Source organism: Mastomys coucha, unplaced genomic scaffold, assembly GCF_008632895.1.
Source record: "Mastomys coucha isolate ucsf_1 unplaced genomic scaffold, UCSF_Mcou_1 pScaffold11, whole genome shotgun sequence".
In the NCBI taxonomy this organism is placed as follows: domain Eukaryota; kingdom Metazoa; phylum Chordata; class Mammalia; order Rodentia; family Muridae; genus Mastomys; species Mastomys coucha.
Window position 1 is genome coordinate 22785321 of NW_022196893.1, and position 13795 is coordinate 22799115.

The following is a 13795-nucleotide window of genomic DNA, read 5'->3' on the forward strand; positions in this document are numbered from 1 at the left end:
TGTGGTTGTGTTTCCTGTCAGATATTTTATGATAATGTATTCTTGGTCATGTTTGCATAATACAGTCTATCCAAAACCTCCTAATATTCAGGCTGAAATTTGAGTGGAAGAAGGCATTCATCTTGAGGCTTTATAGAACAGAGTTTATGATCAGGAGAAAGGGACAGTCCTGAAGTCTTCTGAAAGTGAACACAAGAGTGTCATTGATGATACAGTGGCATATTATCTGGGCTTTTCTGAGAATTGTCAATAGGTTCAAAATTCCTCCTCTTCTTCCTCATTCTCATCCTCATCTTTCTCCTCCTTCAATTTTTCTTCTCCTCTACCTTCTCTTCCTCCTCTTTCTCCTTCTTCTTCTTTCTACTTTCTCCTCTTCCTTGTCCTCTGCCTCTCTCTCTCCCTCTATCTCCTTCTCTTTTTCTTCTTCCTTCTCTTTATCCAACTATTCTTTCTCCTCCTTCCTCTCCTTTTCCTCTTCCTCTTTTTCCTCCTCTTGTATCCTTCTCATTTATCTATTTATTTCAGATTTTCATTTTGGACAAAAGGGAGAGGACTAGTTTTTTTTTTTTCAGTTTTGCAATTAAAATGGGTAGAGTGGATATTTTGCTTGATTTTATAGACCATAATGAAAATGGGCCACAAGACTCCCATGGTACTTGATGGCCCATGATCTCTAGGAATCAAGTTATGAACACACTTTTCTCCACACAGTGCAGTTACAATGAGGATACCCAGACTGTCATCCTTATGGTTATGATTTTGCCTTCATTAGTTGACTCAAGAGAAAGCTATAGGCTGTATCTTTCAGATGGATTCTCCACAGTCGGGAGAATCTGAGACATTCCAGGGTCAAGAAGTATCTGGACCTGGTGGGAATAACTGGATTAAGATGATCCTCCAATGATGCAAACAAGAGTGTCACTTCCAGACCTGCCTTCAAGTGTGTGCATGTCTTGTTTTCAGCATGCACTTTGATTTTAAATTCCTTGTTGAAGAAACACTTGTTCTCATCAGCTGGTTCTGTATGTGTTAGAGGATGACAGTACAATTGACACTACATTCAAATTTTGATTTTGAATCACATTGGTTTGATGATGATGAATTTGTATATGTAAATTAAATGGTTCTGTTAATTCATGTATAGACCTTAGAATGTTGATCCTCCCTTTCTCAGAACACAGTTTACATATTGATTGTAATTGAAACCTTGCTCTCTTAAAATCTCAATCCTGAAATATGTCAACAGGCAAACTTAAGTTGAAGAGAGTAACAAAGAAATAGGCTAAACAGGATTTTTAAAAGAAAAGATTCCTGCAGGCCATCAGGCCATCAGCCTGAGCAAGTGAATAGCTGAGTTCTAAATTGAGTCAATATTTTAGAGCATTCATTTCTCTGAAAGTGAAAGATTTCAAGTTCTTTAATTGGCCAGTGTTATTAAAAGGGTGGAGATTAATTGGACCCTGAAATCTGTACTTGAAATTCATCCTCTGACAATAGCCTGTGCTAAAATATTCCTGTGAATCTCTGCTCAGTGCATATGTTCAAAAAAGGCAAAGAACCCAGATAGTATGTAGCTTGAAAGCTGTTCTTTTTATCAAGTCAGTGTTTGTGAGAACAAAGGACCATGGCCTAGAAAACAGCAGTAGATTATGTTGTTGTAGGTGGTTAGGAGCAGATTGTCTAATTTGTTGAAAAGAAGGAATGAATATTATATGTTTGACCAAAAAAATCTGATGATATCATTCTAGCTTCTACACCTGCCAACCCTCCTGAAGAGACTTTCATAAACGTTTTGAAGGCCCTAGCTCACCATATTCAACCAAGCCCTGAAGCCAGTCACTCAGGTAGTCAATTATCAGTATGTGTCAGTGAAAGCTGACCCTCCAAAACCTTGGTTTATTGGCAGCTGTCATGTTTTATTTTGTTTTGTTTTGTTTTGTTTTGTGTTTTATCCCAGTTGTAGAGTCTGATGCCTTGGTAGAGGATTGGTAAAGTGCAGGACAGTGTTGTGGCTGGTCAATGGTTTGGGCCAATGCCCATTGCTAATGTTGATCTTAGTGAACATGGAAAGATTTCTCTGACTAGATAAAACCTGGATGTTTCCTGTCAAATATTTTACAAGGAGAGGTATTTTGTTCACCTTTGATACGTATAGTCTGCCAACACCCTTCTAATAATCTGGCTGAAAGACGATTGGGAAAAGGGATTGTGTGCAGAGCCTAAAATGAAAAGATTTTTGTGATTCTAACTGATGAGCAGCTTGAGCTCTTTTGGAACTGGACCCATGACTTCAGAGATGATTCTAGGGCATATCTACTGCATTGTTCAGTCTCCTCCTGAGGATCTGAAACAGATCCAGAACTCATTGTCTTTGCCTTGGATTTTCAGGTCCTATCAAACTGAGAGAATTCGTTTCCCCAGTCCTGCCATTAGAGACAGTCAGAGAGGATATAGTGTCTTTGTATAGACCTTGATGAATTGGACCATGTGATTCTAAGTGCCCATGATCTCCACTAATAAAGTTATGAGCATATCTTCCCCCACAAAGTTCAGTTCTGTTCACTAGATGCTCAGGCAGTCACTAGGCAGTTATGATTTATGTTAGTGATTCATGTGAAAGCATAGGCTAATAGATCACATGGAGTTTCCACAGAGTCAGGAGATCTTGTGATATTCTAGGGTAAACAAGCCCCTTGATCTGGTGGTAATAGCCAAATTGAAGAGATTAGATCTCATTCCACAGGGTCTGGAACCTACAATGATGGAAAACGCTGTGGCTTGAGTATCCTCACCTCCATTCTGTTCCATGGATGTCCTGCTTTCAGGATGTACTTTTATTTTAAATTCCCTGTTTAGGAAACACTTGTTCTCATTAGCTGTATTAGAGAATGACAGAAAATTTGAAATTACACTCAAATTTGAATTTTGCATCACATTGGTTTGGTGATTATGAATTTGTAAACATAAATTAAATGATTAACTCATGTATAGTCCTCAGAATGTTGATCCTTCCTTCCTTAGACCATAGTATGTGTGTTGATCAGCATTCAGACTTTACTGTCTTAAATTATGAATCCTGAAATACGTTATTGTGCAAACCTAAGTTGAAGAGAGTGACAAAGGAACAGGTCAAATAGGATTACAAAAAGGAGAGATTCTTGCAGGCCATCAAGCCATCAGCCTAAGCAAGTGAATACCTGAGTTCTAAATGGAATCAATATTTTAGAGCATTCATTTCTCTGAAAGTAAAAGATTTCAAGTTCTTTAATTGGCCAGTGTTATTAAAAGGGTGGAGCTAAATTGGACCATGAAGTCTGTAGTTGAAATGCATCCTCTGACAATAGCCTGTGCTAAAATATTCCTATGAATCTCTGCTCAGGGCAAGGCAAAGAACCGAGATAGTATGTAGCTTGAAAGCTGTTCTTTTTGTCAAGTCAGTGAGAAAAAAGGACCATGGCCTAAAGGTAGCCAATTGTGTTGTGCCAGGTGGTTAGCAGCAAATTGTTTATTTGTTGAATGAATAGTAAATGTTTGATCAATATTCTGATGATATCGTTTTAGTTTCTTCGGTTGTCCAGCCTTCTGAAAAGGGATTGAAAAAATTGATAAAGACTTTAGCAGATGAATTTGGTAAGATAAGACCTGATGCCAGTGTCTCAGGTAGTCAAGAGTCACTGTGTGGCAGTGAAAGCTATTGGCAGCTGTCGTGGTTCTTTGTTGTTGTTTTGTTTTGTTTTTTATTCATTTTTTTTGTTTGGTTTGGCTTAGTTTGGGTTTTTTCCAGTTGTAGAGTCTGATACCTCGGTAGATGATTGGTAAAGTAGAAGACAGTGTTGTAGCCGGACAACGGTCTGGGTCAAAGTTTATTGCTAATATTGATCATAGTGAACATGGAAGAAAATTTTTCTAAGCTAAAACTTAGATGTTTCTTATCATATATTAGGAGGTGTCTTTTGGTCACTTTGCCAAATACAGTTTGCCAACAAACTGTGTAATAGTCCGGCTGAACTGTGAGTTGAGGAAGGAATTCCATGCATAGCATTCAATGAAAAGAAATTTGTGACCTGGACTGATATAATGATTTGAATTCTTTAGAAACTGGACCCATGACTTTTAGTGATGGTGCTTAGGACATACCCACTGCACTATGCTGTGTCCTCCTGAGGATCTGAAAGAGAATCAAACCTCATTGTCTTTAACTTGGATTTTGATTTTCTATAAATTGGAAAGAATTTGTTTCTCCAGTTTTGCTGTTAAAGAGGGTCAGAGTGGTTATATTGTCTTTGTTTGTATAAAACTTGATCAATTGGACCATTCGATTCTGAACTCTCTTGATACCACATGGTCTCTAATAATCACACCATGAACAAACTTGTCCCCACATAGAGTAGATCTGAAGACTGATGCACATTCATATCATCATTATGCTTGTGATATTACTTTTCCCAGGAACCACAACTGGAAGCAGTAGGCCGAATGAGAATCCATCAAATAGACTCTCCATGGAGTCAGATGATCCTACAGTCCTGGAGAAAGACTTAGCTGCATCTGGTAGCCAAAAGCACAATGTAGAGAGTGGCAGTTCACCCCCAAGCTCTGCAGCCTCCAGTGCAGGAGGTAGCCTGACCTGCATTCCTTTGCATGGATATCCTGCCTACAACATTTACTGTGTTTTAAAATTCCTAGGAAGGAAACGTGCTCTCATTGTGTGGTTATGGATGTGTTAGGAAGTGAAAGGAAAGTTTAAATGAAATTCAGATTTGCACTTTGAATCTCTTTGGTTTAATGAGGATTAATCAGTAATCTTAAATTGAATGGATCTCCATAATTAATCTTAAATTGAATGGATCTCCATAGTTCAGTTACAGTCTTTAGAGTGTTGATGTTTCTCTCTACAGACCCAAATATTTGAGGTGATGTTATTGAAATTTGGCTGTCTTACATTGTCAATCCTGATCTTGCTTCACTCCTAAATGAAGAGAGTCATAAGGGAAGAGGCCAGTGTAGTATTGGAAGAAGCAGAGATGCCTGCAGGGGATCAGATAATCTGCCTCAGCAGTGTGAACCAGTGAGATGTAAATGCAGTCAGTAGTTTAGGTCATTGCATTTCTCTGAATAGAATGGAATTCCATGTATTTTACTGTGTTTTACAATTCCTAGGAAGGAAACCTGTGCTCTCATTGTGTGGTTATGGATGTGTTAGGAAGTGAAAGGAAAGTTTAAATGAAATTCAGATTTGCACTTTGAATCTCTTTGGTTTAGTGAGGATTCGTCAATGGAGAAATCAAAAATAAGTGTTTTGTTGTTGTTGTTGTTTGGAGTCATTCTGGTTAAAATGACCTCTCTTGGTCCTGGTTATGGTGGTGTAGATTGTGAGGGAGAAGGCTGACACAGTTATGATAGCTCTAGTTATCGTAGGATCTCTAATAATCCAGCTGTGTTCATACTGGCTCCCACACCATGCGGATATGAGTAAGAACGCATAGCCAGTGTCATTCTTGTGATTGTTATTTTGTGTTTGCCAGGTGACTTCAATGAAGTAAGTGGGCCAAGCTCCTCAGCTTTAGTCTCCACAGATTCTGGAGCCAATGGGAATCTGGTTGATAAACAAGGACCTGGGGTTAATGGACATGAGGGGGAGGTTGAAAGCTTGGATACTGCAAGTAAGAGTGACTCAGGTACTTTGAACTGCATTCCAATCCTAAAATGTCCCAGTAAACATCCTCCTCCATAATTGTTCTTAATCATGTTTGATTTTCCCCCAGGAAGCCATAATGTGTCTTCTGGGTCTGGAAGTAGTTTAAGAAGTAACATTTCCGCCGATGTTGAATCTTCTGACCAAAGTGAAACTGCTGGCCTTGGTGGTAGTGGCAAAGTTACCTGTCCTACTGGCAAGACCCTATCTGGATCTCCTTTTGTGGCTTAGATATTTAGAGTCATCTCTCGTTTGAAAATCATGATTTTTGAAATATATTTTTAAAACAACTGAAAATAAATACCACTCATATTCATAATTTGCAATCAAGTCAGGTTTTGGAATCATAATCTATTTAGTTATTATCAGGTCTTTTATCTTTCACTGGCATGTATGGAGCCAGGACTGTTGTCTGTTTCCTTATTTGTCTTCTTTCTAAAGTGATTTGGATTCTGCTGCAGTAGTTAGTGTCATTGTGGATATGTTTGGCTTAATCTTTATATCCTGGATGTAAGGTTAATTGGCTAGGTGATTTTTGCAGATACATTTTGGAGTTGCATAACTATATTGATCTGTTTTTGCAATAGCATAGGAATTCTACAAATTGTTAAAATAATATTTGTGTCTGATTGGTCACCCACTTTGATACCTTTAACTCTTAGGAGTTAGTAAAGAATGCCCCCTCACACCAATGTGGTCCTTAGACTTTCTGAAATGAGCATTCAGAAAAATATTCAGTATTCACTGGAATATATTCATTGGTATATGATTTTAGGTTTAAAATCTGACTACAGTAAGAAATATAAAAATCAAGTGATAATGTCATTTTCTAATAATGTTGACTTTATCTCAGGATTGACTCTTATCTACTAAAAATGGCTTTGTCATACAGTAATAAAATGGTTGTATTGTAGTGGGTCTTCATCTTTGGGTATAAAAATTTATAGCCATCACATATTTTAAACTAATAAAATTGAAATTATTATCCTTTGTTGTTGATTTTATTCAATTGTCATTTTATGGAAGTAGTCAAGAGACACTGAGTTTTGCATTCCCTACTTGTTAGCAAGAGGTCAGATATTCAGGCTTCATTTTTGTTGATGTTGTTGTTGTTGTTGAGACCTGTGTTCGTAATTAATATCTCTCTTTTTTAAAAGTAAAGTTTGAGTTTATTAAGAATAAGTTTTAATATATTTTTAATGTGGTCATTAAGGGAGAAGGGATGATTCCTAGAAAGAGTACACATTTGAAAATGAATTGATCTTAATAGAGGATGACATTTAAGTAAGTCTATCTATCTATCTATCTATCTATCTATCTATCTATCTATCTATCTATCTCTGTCTCTTCCTATCATTATCTATCTCTATCTGTCTATTCTTGATCAATCTATCAATACCTCTCTATATCTGTATGATTGTTGTGCTTTTGAAATTACTGTGTTCAAAGACGTCAAAGATTATGTAAAATACCCTGGAAAATGATTTTTGTGTATAAATTTTTTTCTTTAGTAAGTCTCATAAGACTAATGGTGCATTGGATAGAATTACAGACTGATAAGATAGCATGGTTAGCCAAGTGCCTAAGGAATTTTCAGTATATGTTGGGCTATCACATGGTTTATAATCTTGTCTCTGAGAGGGTCTCGATGTTCAGCAAACAGAAGGGGTTGGCTTCTTTTCACTGTCCCTTTAACTTGCTTTGTGACTCCATCCTGCCTCCATTTATTTCAAACTTTTCTATTTTCCTTTAAGTTTTGTGGATGACAGAAGTTCAATTTCCTGAAGCTTTCTAAGGCTGTGTATATCATTATAGATGCTACTTATGCAGGGGTCAAAAGAGTTGACATTTCTCTTCTAGGGAAGACATGACAACAAAATAAATCAATTATTATGTTTAATCCTGAAAATAGCACTCAAAACAGAAAGATCTTTATCTAGTATGTGTTGACTGAGAACATGTTGCTAGAAAACTATTAAAATTTAAAGAAACATTGAATAGGTTGGCTTTGAGTGTGTTTATCTTGGGGTACTGAGGACATATTGCCCAAGGTACCAGGTATATAGAGACGGAGCTCCATTACAATAATGGAAGGGTTTCAGTTGTGTTGTGGGGAGAGGATCAAGGCCACCTGTTTTGTAGGAGTGCTGTGCTCATCAGTTTAACCTCTGAGGTTTGGAGTAAGAGAGCCCTTGGGATCTAAAGTTAGGGGACTTTTGTCTGTTTATGTTTGTTGTCACAGTTAGAGGTCCTATTTATCATATAACATCCACAAACTCTTGTTGAGGAATAAAAAATGGAAGCTAAATATCAGTAAAGAGATGATATTGTCCAACTATGTTGAAAAATGAGAAGACCTTCAGGATCATAGGTAGTCTTCATCCAACGATTTTTCCTTATACACAAAACAATCCTAATGTACAACTCTCACCAATGCACCCTGGGGCAAATCTTGCTCAGAGATTGCTTCCACAAAAACCACTTAGTGAAAATAGGAGCGAGCCACATAATTCTAGACCTCCGTATCTAGTCAGTAAAGAAAATATATTTTCTTTACTATTACAGTGAATTTCCTTTTGTGGCAGGGATCCATTCTAAGGGTTGGACAAAGTTTCCACACTAATCAAGTGAACGATCCACTTGCTCCAAACAAAGGGGAGCCAATTGACAGAGCTGCCCTTTCACAGAGGGGACCCAAGTGTCATCATCTTAAATCTGAAGTTGTCCTTCCTGATCATCTGGTATAGCTTGGCATACTATTTAGGGGACTAATTTTATTGGGTGCCTAGCTACATACAACCCCTGCTTGGGAGTGAATCAGATAATGAAAAATATCTCTGCCTGGTTTGACAATCAGTAACATTTATTGGCCATAAACATTAAAATTTGAAGCTGTTTAAAAGACAAAAGACTTCTGTTACTCATCCTAAGTAAGTTGCTACTGCCAGTCATGAGCTTTATAAAGCAGACACCCACCTGGGCCAGAAATAGTAGAAGTAGCTGAAATCCATACACCCAGTAGTCTTCTTCATTAGTGTCTCTCAAATATTGCTTTGCCTGGTCTAAAAGGGATTTATTTTCAAGGTAAACCTGGCTTGCTGGAATCAGTTAAAAAGAGTAAAAGCTTAAAACCCAAAGATGGCTATATACTGAAAATATAGTTAGACAGAAAAGCACAGTTTCAGGAAAGAATTCAGTGGCTGAGTAGCTGGAAACGGGGACAGAGGATACGACTATAATCTGATTATTAAAAGCAATCCCTAAAAGAAAAATCCTGAAGCAACTTAGAACTTAAAGTTAGGTTACCGCATGCTAATGAATTTGGAAATGGGCTTAGCTTTGTGTTTAAGAAGTTCAGATATCTTTTCTCCTGCTTGAAGAAAAGACTCAAGTCTTCTAGTAGTTCCCTAGTCTAACCGTATTCCCTCAGAACATTTCTGAGGTTCTGGAGACTCGAAGGGGAAGATTTTGTTATAGTGGACTCCTGAATTATTTTAGTTCCAGTCGGCTAAGCCTCTGTCTACCCAGAAATATTTAAGTCCTTTAAGAGGTATTTGAAAAAAACAAACAATCAGAAGCAAAAAGAAACAAAACTAAGAAAACAGTCAATATCCTCCCTACCCTGCACCCAGAAATATCCGTGTTTGTAGGCAGTTAAGCAACATCAGTGGCTTGTTCTCAACTCCTGAGTTATTACATAGTGGACAGGCCGTGACATGTAGCCAGAATAGTCTTTTCTTTTTTTAAAGTATGGTTAATATTATTTATAATAATAATAATAATAATAATAATAATAATAATAATAATAATAATAATAATAAATAATAGTTGTTGTTAAGAATTTATGTTTTTTCCAGATCACTGTTTTCTCTTCTGCAATTTTTACTGGCTGGTTTTGTGTGTGAACTTGGCACAGGCTGGAGTTATCACAGAGAAAGGAGCTTCAGTTGGGAAGTACCTCCATGAGATCCAGCTGTGGGGCATTTTCTCAATTAGTGATCAAGGGGGTAGGGCCCCTTGTGGGTGGTGCCATCCCTGGGCTGGAGGTCTTGGGTTCTATAAGAGAGCAGGCTGAGCAAGCCAGGGGAAGCAAGCCAGTAAGAAACATCTCTCCGTGGCCTCTGCATCAGCTCCTGCTTCCTGACCTGCTTGAGTTCCAGTCCTGACTTCCTTTGTGATCAACAGCAATGTGGAAGTAAGCTAAATAAACCCTTTCCTCCCCAACTTGCAACTTGATGTTTGTGCAGGAATAGAAACCCTGACTAAGACACAATTCTTCTTTTCTTTTTTAAAATTATTAATTATTTTACATCCCAAATGTTACCCCCTCCAGTCTCCCCTCATAGAGCTCTTTCCCTACCCTGCCTCCCCTTCACCTCAAAGAGTGTAAACCCCCCACGCCCCTTTGAATACTCCCTTCCTGGGGCGTCAAGTCTCTACAGAATTAGGGGCATCATCTCATACTGAGACTAGACAAGGCTGTCCTCAGCTACATATGTGCCAGTGGCCCTAGAGCAGCCGTTTCATGCCCTTTGGTTGGTAGCTCAGTCTCTGGTAGCTTCCAGGGGTCATAGTTGACACTGATGATACTCCTATGGGGTCACTATTCCCTACAGTTCCTTCAGGCCATCTCTAACAGTTTTAGCACACCCCTTTTCATGTGACTTGAGTCCCATGGCTCTTTCAGAATCTAATAATTACCCTTGATTCCAACAGCCACTTTTAGTGCCATCAAAAAATTGGCCTATGGGTGTTCCTTCAATTATGAGTAAGGACTGCGAATACGATGCCGTCATCATTTTTGCCATGGAGAAGGCAAAAAGTTTCCTTTGTGTAAATGAATCCTGGGCTGATAACTGAACTCCTTTAAACATCTGTAGGCGAAGGGTTCGGTAAATCTTTAGGTTTAGGGTATTCTCTTCAAGAGTGATTACTATGTACATTAATTTAGAAATGAGTTGTCCTTGGTTGTCTGTTACAGCAGAAAACAATTCCCCCATAGATGTTTTTAGCAGCTATGTGAACTTACACAAGGCATCTCAATGGCAGCCACAGTTGCTTGAGGCAGGCTTCCATAGGAAACACCCGACAGCTGTAGTCTCTCAAGATAGCTTTCCTTGCAGGTGAAGGGCTACTCTTTTATGGAGGCATAAAGCCCTGCGTTCCTAGAAGCCCATCCAGGGAAGTTATGTTTCAGTTCCCTGCTTTTCTATAGCAATGCCAAGCATTGGCCCTTTTAAAAACTTCGTTATTTTCCCAGTGTTTTTCTGAGGGACCCATTTGATTGCCTTGGGAAACGTATTAGTTCCATTGGCGTTCTGTCACTGGTGGGGCTTATTCTTGTGGTCTTAGTTTTGTGTCTGTGACCACTTTTCCTGGCACTTTGCCTATGATTTATCACTGCGGTTGATACTTCAAAAGCCAAATTTAAACATTGACATAGGTGTAACCAGGCACCTTGATGTTTGCGTTTGAACCTCCTTCCTGATGTCTAAAGAATGCTGACTGATAAAATGAATTCTAGCAGCATTTGAGGTTAGGACAAATTTAAAAATAATTTTGATAATGGTCAATTTAAATATACATTTTTTTATGGATTAAAAAGTATGTTTCCTCCTTCAGACAAACCTTTGTAGCTAATACTCCTTTTTTTTTCTTTCTTTTCTTATCTGGCCATTTCTGTTTTCTCTTTTAACATTTTTCAAAACTATATTTTGGTACCTATATTTTCCTATCTTCCTCTTATTTGATGTTTCATTCCTGGTTACTATCCTTCACAAAATTTCTCAATTTAGAAAAAAAAACAACACTTTTTTAATATAAACCCAAGAAACTATATTTAAGCATAGAAAACACTGACACTGCATGTTGAACATCTGACAGGTATAAGTACAGGAAAGCAGAGACTAACAGCAGTGTAGACATTCCTGTCTTCTCTTACTGATAAATTTATTTGTTTATATTTTTGATTTTCGACGCTGAGTTCATAGCCTTAGCGGGCCTGGTACTTGCTGTATAGCCTCAGACTGGCCTTCAATTCTTGATACATAGCTTTCTTTAGCTTCCTGAGTGTTTGAATCACACACATGCACCATCAAGCTGGTCATTAAGGTCATCTTTTGTTGAAATATTTTGTCCTATTTTTAAGGTGTGGGAAATAGCATTGAGAACTGAACCCAGGGCCTCAAACTTACTAGGCAAGCATTCTACACCTAAGCTACGTCCCAGTCCAGCAAGTTTAAATTAACTTGTTTGTTAGATGTTTCCAAGTTCTGTGGCTTAAGAAAAGTTTGGATCAAATCTGTATTTACAAGCTGATTTGGAACCTTGCAATTATTTTACAAACAAAAGCACACCTTCAGATAATGCATCCTAAATATTAAGATAAGATGAATGGAAAAGGCTTGTAGCTTTCATGGCACCTAATCTCTAATTTCTAACCTGAAGACAAGGTAGAAGATGCTCCTCTAAAAGGCATAGTGCTTAAGCTGTCATTGGCAAAGCCTTAACAAAAAGAGAAGGTCAGTCAAAAGCAGTGATGAAGACTTAAGGCAAGATCTCTTCTGCTGCCTGTGCCCTGGACTACTCGCTGCCTGACTCTACCTGTCCTTGGAGGTTGGAGATGAGGTGGGGGTGGAGAGACAAACTCAGGCAGCAGGTGAGAAAAGAGGAGCAAGCTCATCTGAAAGCTCCTTCAATGCGCTCCACCCATGCGCCCCAGTTGGTTACTAGAAAGCGCCTCTTCAAAATAGCAGTTCCTGATTGCCTGGCATGGTCTGTGCCAGCAATCCTTGGTCTCTCAGGCAGTCCTCAGATAAATCGTCCTGCAGGAGAGGCTTTTGTAGCTTTGATGCCCCAGGGCACTTACACAGAGGTGGGCACACCATTTCTCTTCTGCTTTTCCTCTGTGAAGAGCTAACCAGCAAGAGAGGGGACACTCTAACAACCAGAAATTTCTATTTTCTAAAGATTTACAGGTGTGTGTGTATGTATGTGTCTGTGTGTCTGTGTTGCATGTGTGATGATGTTTATCAAGGCCAGAAGAGAGCATTGGATCCCTGGGAACAGGAATTACAGGCAATTGTGACATGGTTTCCAGGAACCCAACTCAGGTCCTTTGCAAGAGCAGCAAGTGTCCTTTGTTATTAAGCCATCTCTTCAGCCCTGGACATTTCTCTTTTAATGTCATTTTTTAAAATCAAATTTCCCCACATTTTTATTTATAATAATATGAAACTATATGTCCTGTGATTGTGTGTGTCTCATAAACAAAAAGAAAATGAAGAAGAAAATCTCAGGACATTCAGATCGAATTCTCCTATGGACTACAATGTTGCTGGCCTGACATGTTTTAAGATGTAGAAATGTGTTTATAAGCTCCCTGCCTCTCTTCCCTGTCCTGTCCTGCCTCCAGGTTTCCTGAGCACACAAGTCATGTTCCATCATCCTGCATAAAATGAAAATACAGATATTACCAGAGTAAGAGCTAGAGTTTTAATCCCCCACGAAATACCTTTAGAGTCTAAATTTGCCTATTTTGGCCATGGGAAAGTCTTGGAGGTTCCACTCCAAATATGGAGTGGGCATTCAAAGATGGGAATCAGCATTTGAAACATAGAGTGTTGGAGGCTGTCAACACAATCTACTGAAGCGAAGTCGGAGAAAAGACTGATGGAGTCCAGTGGTTCTCTGACCAGAAGGCACGAGGAGGAAGGAGGAAGGGAGATTACATCAAAATAACGCAGCCAAGGAACTTGGTAGCAGCTGAGAGAACTCACCCCCAGGGCACCCAGCGTCCACTTGTTTGTCCCACCAAGAGCAGGGTGTCAATGGCAGTAGGAGCCCTCTGCTGCCTTCTTTAGCAGCCTGGGATTCATTTTGGATCATCTGCGGAGATACGGAGTTTCTTTTTTTAAAATGTCAAATAATTATTTCTTTTTCAGATGAGTTAGTATGAAGTAGTTTTGGAGTTTTAAAAGAAGTGTTTCAAGGTAGATTCCAACAGGGGAAGAATAAAGTAAGGTGGAGAGATAAGCTTGGGTGGATTGGGGAGCATGGGGGAGGGGGGAGGTGAGCATGGGTGGAGGAAGGGGGAGGTAA

The 13795-nt window shown here is 38.8% G+C and overlaps 2 protein-coding genes across 2 annotated transcripts in view; both read left to right on the forward strand.

The window, feature by feature from the left end:
- The window catches only part of LOC116082680 (submandibular gland protein C-like), a 17623-nt gene extending 11697 nt beyond the window's left edge, over positions 1-5926 (forward strand). The window contains exons 7-10 of the mRNA XM_031359562.1: positions 3562-3660; positions 4450-4617; positions 5526-5678; positions 5766-5926. Of these exons, the coding sequence (XP_031215422.1) occupies positions 3562-3660; positions 4450-4617; positions 5526-5678; positions 5766-5926 (581 nt within the window). The remainder of the gene's footprint in view (positions 1-3561; positions 3661-4449; positions 4618-5525; positions 5679-5765) is intronic.
- A 7823-nt stretch (positions 5927-13749) lies between these two features.
- Positions 13750-13795, forward strand: part of Muc19 (mucin 19, oligomeric) — a 77364-nt gene continuing 77318 nt past the window's right edge. Inside the window, 1 exon segment of the mRNA XM_031359571.1 lies at positions 13750-13765. Coding sequence (XP_031215431.1) covers positions 13750-13765 — 16 coding nt within the window.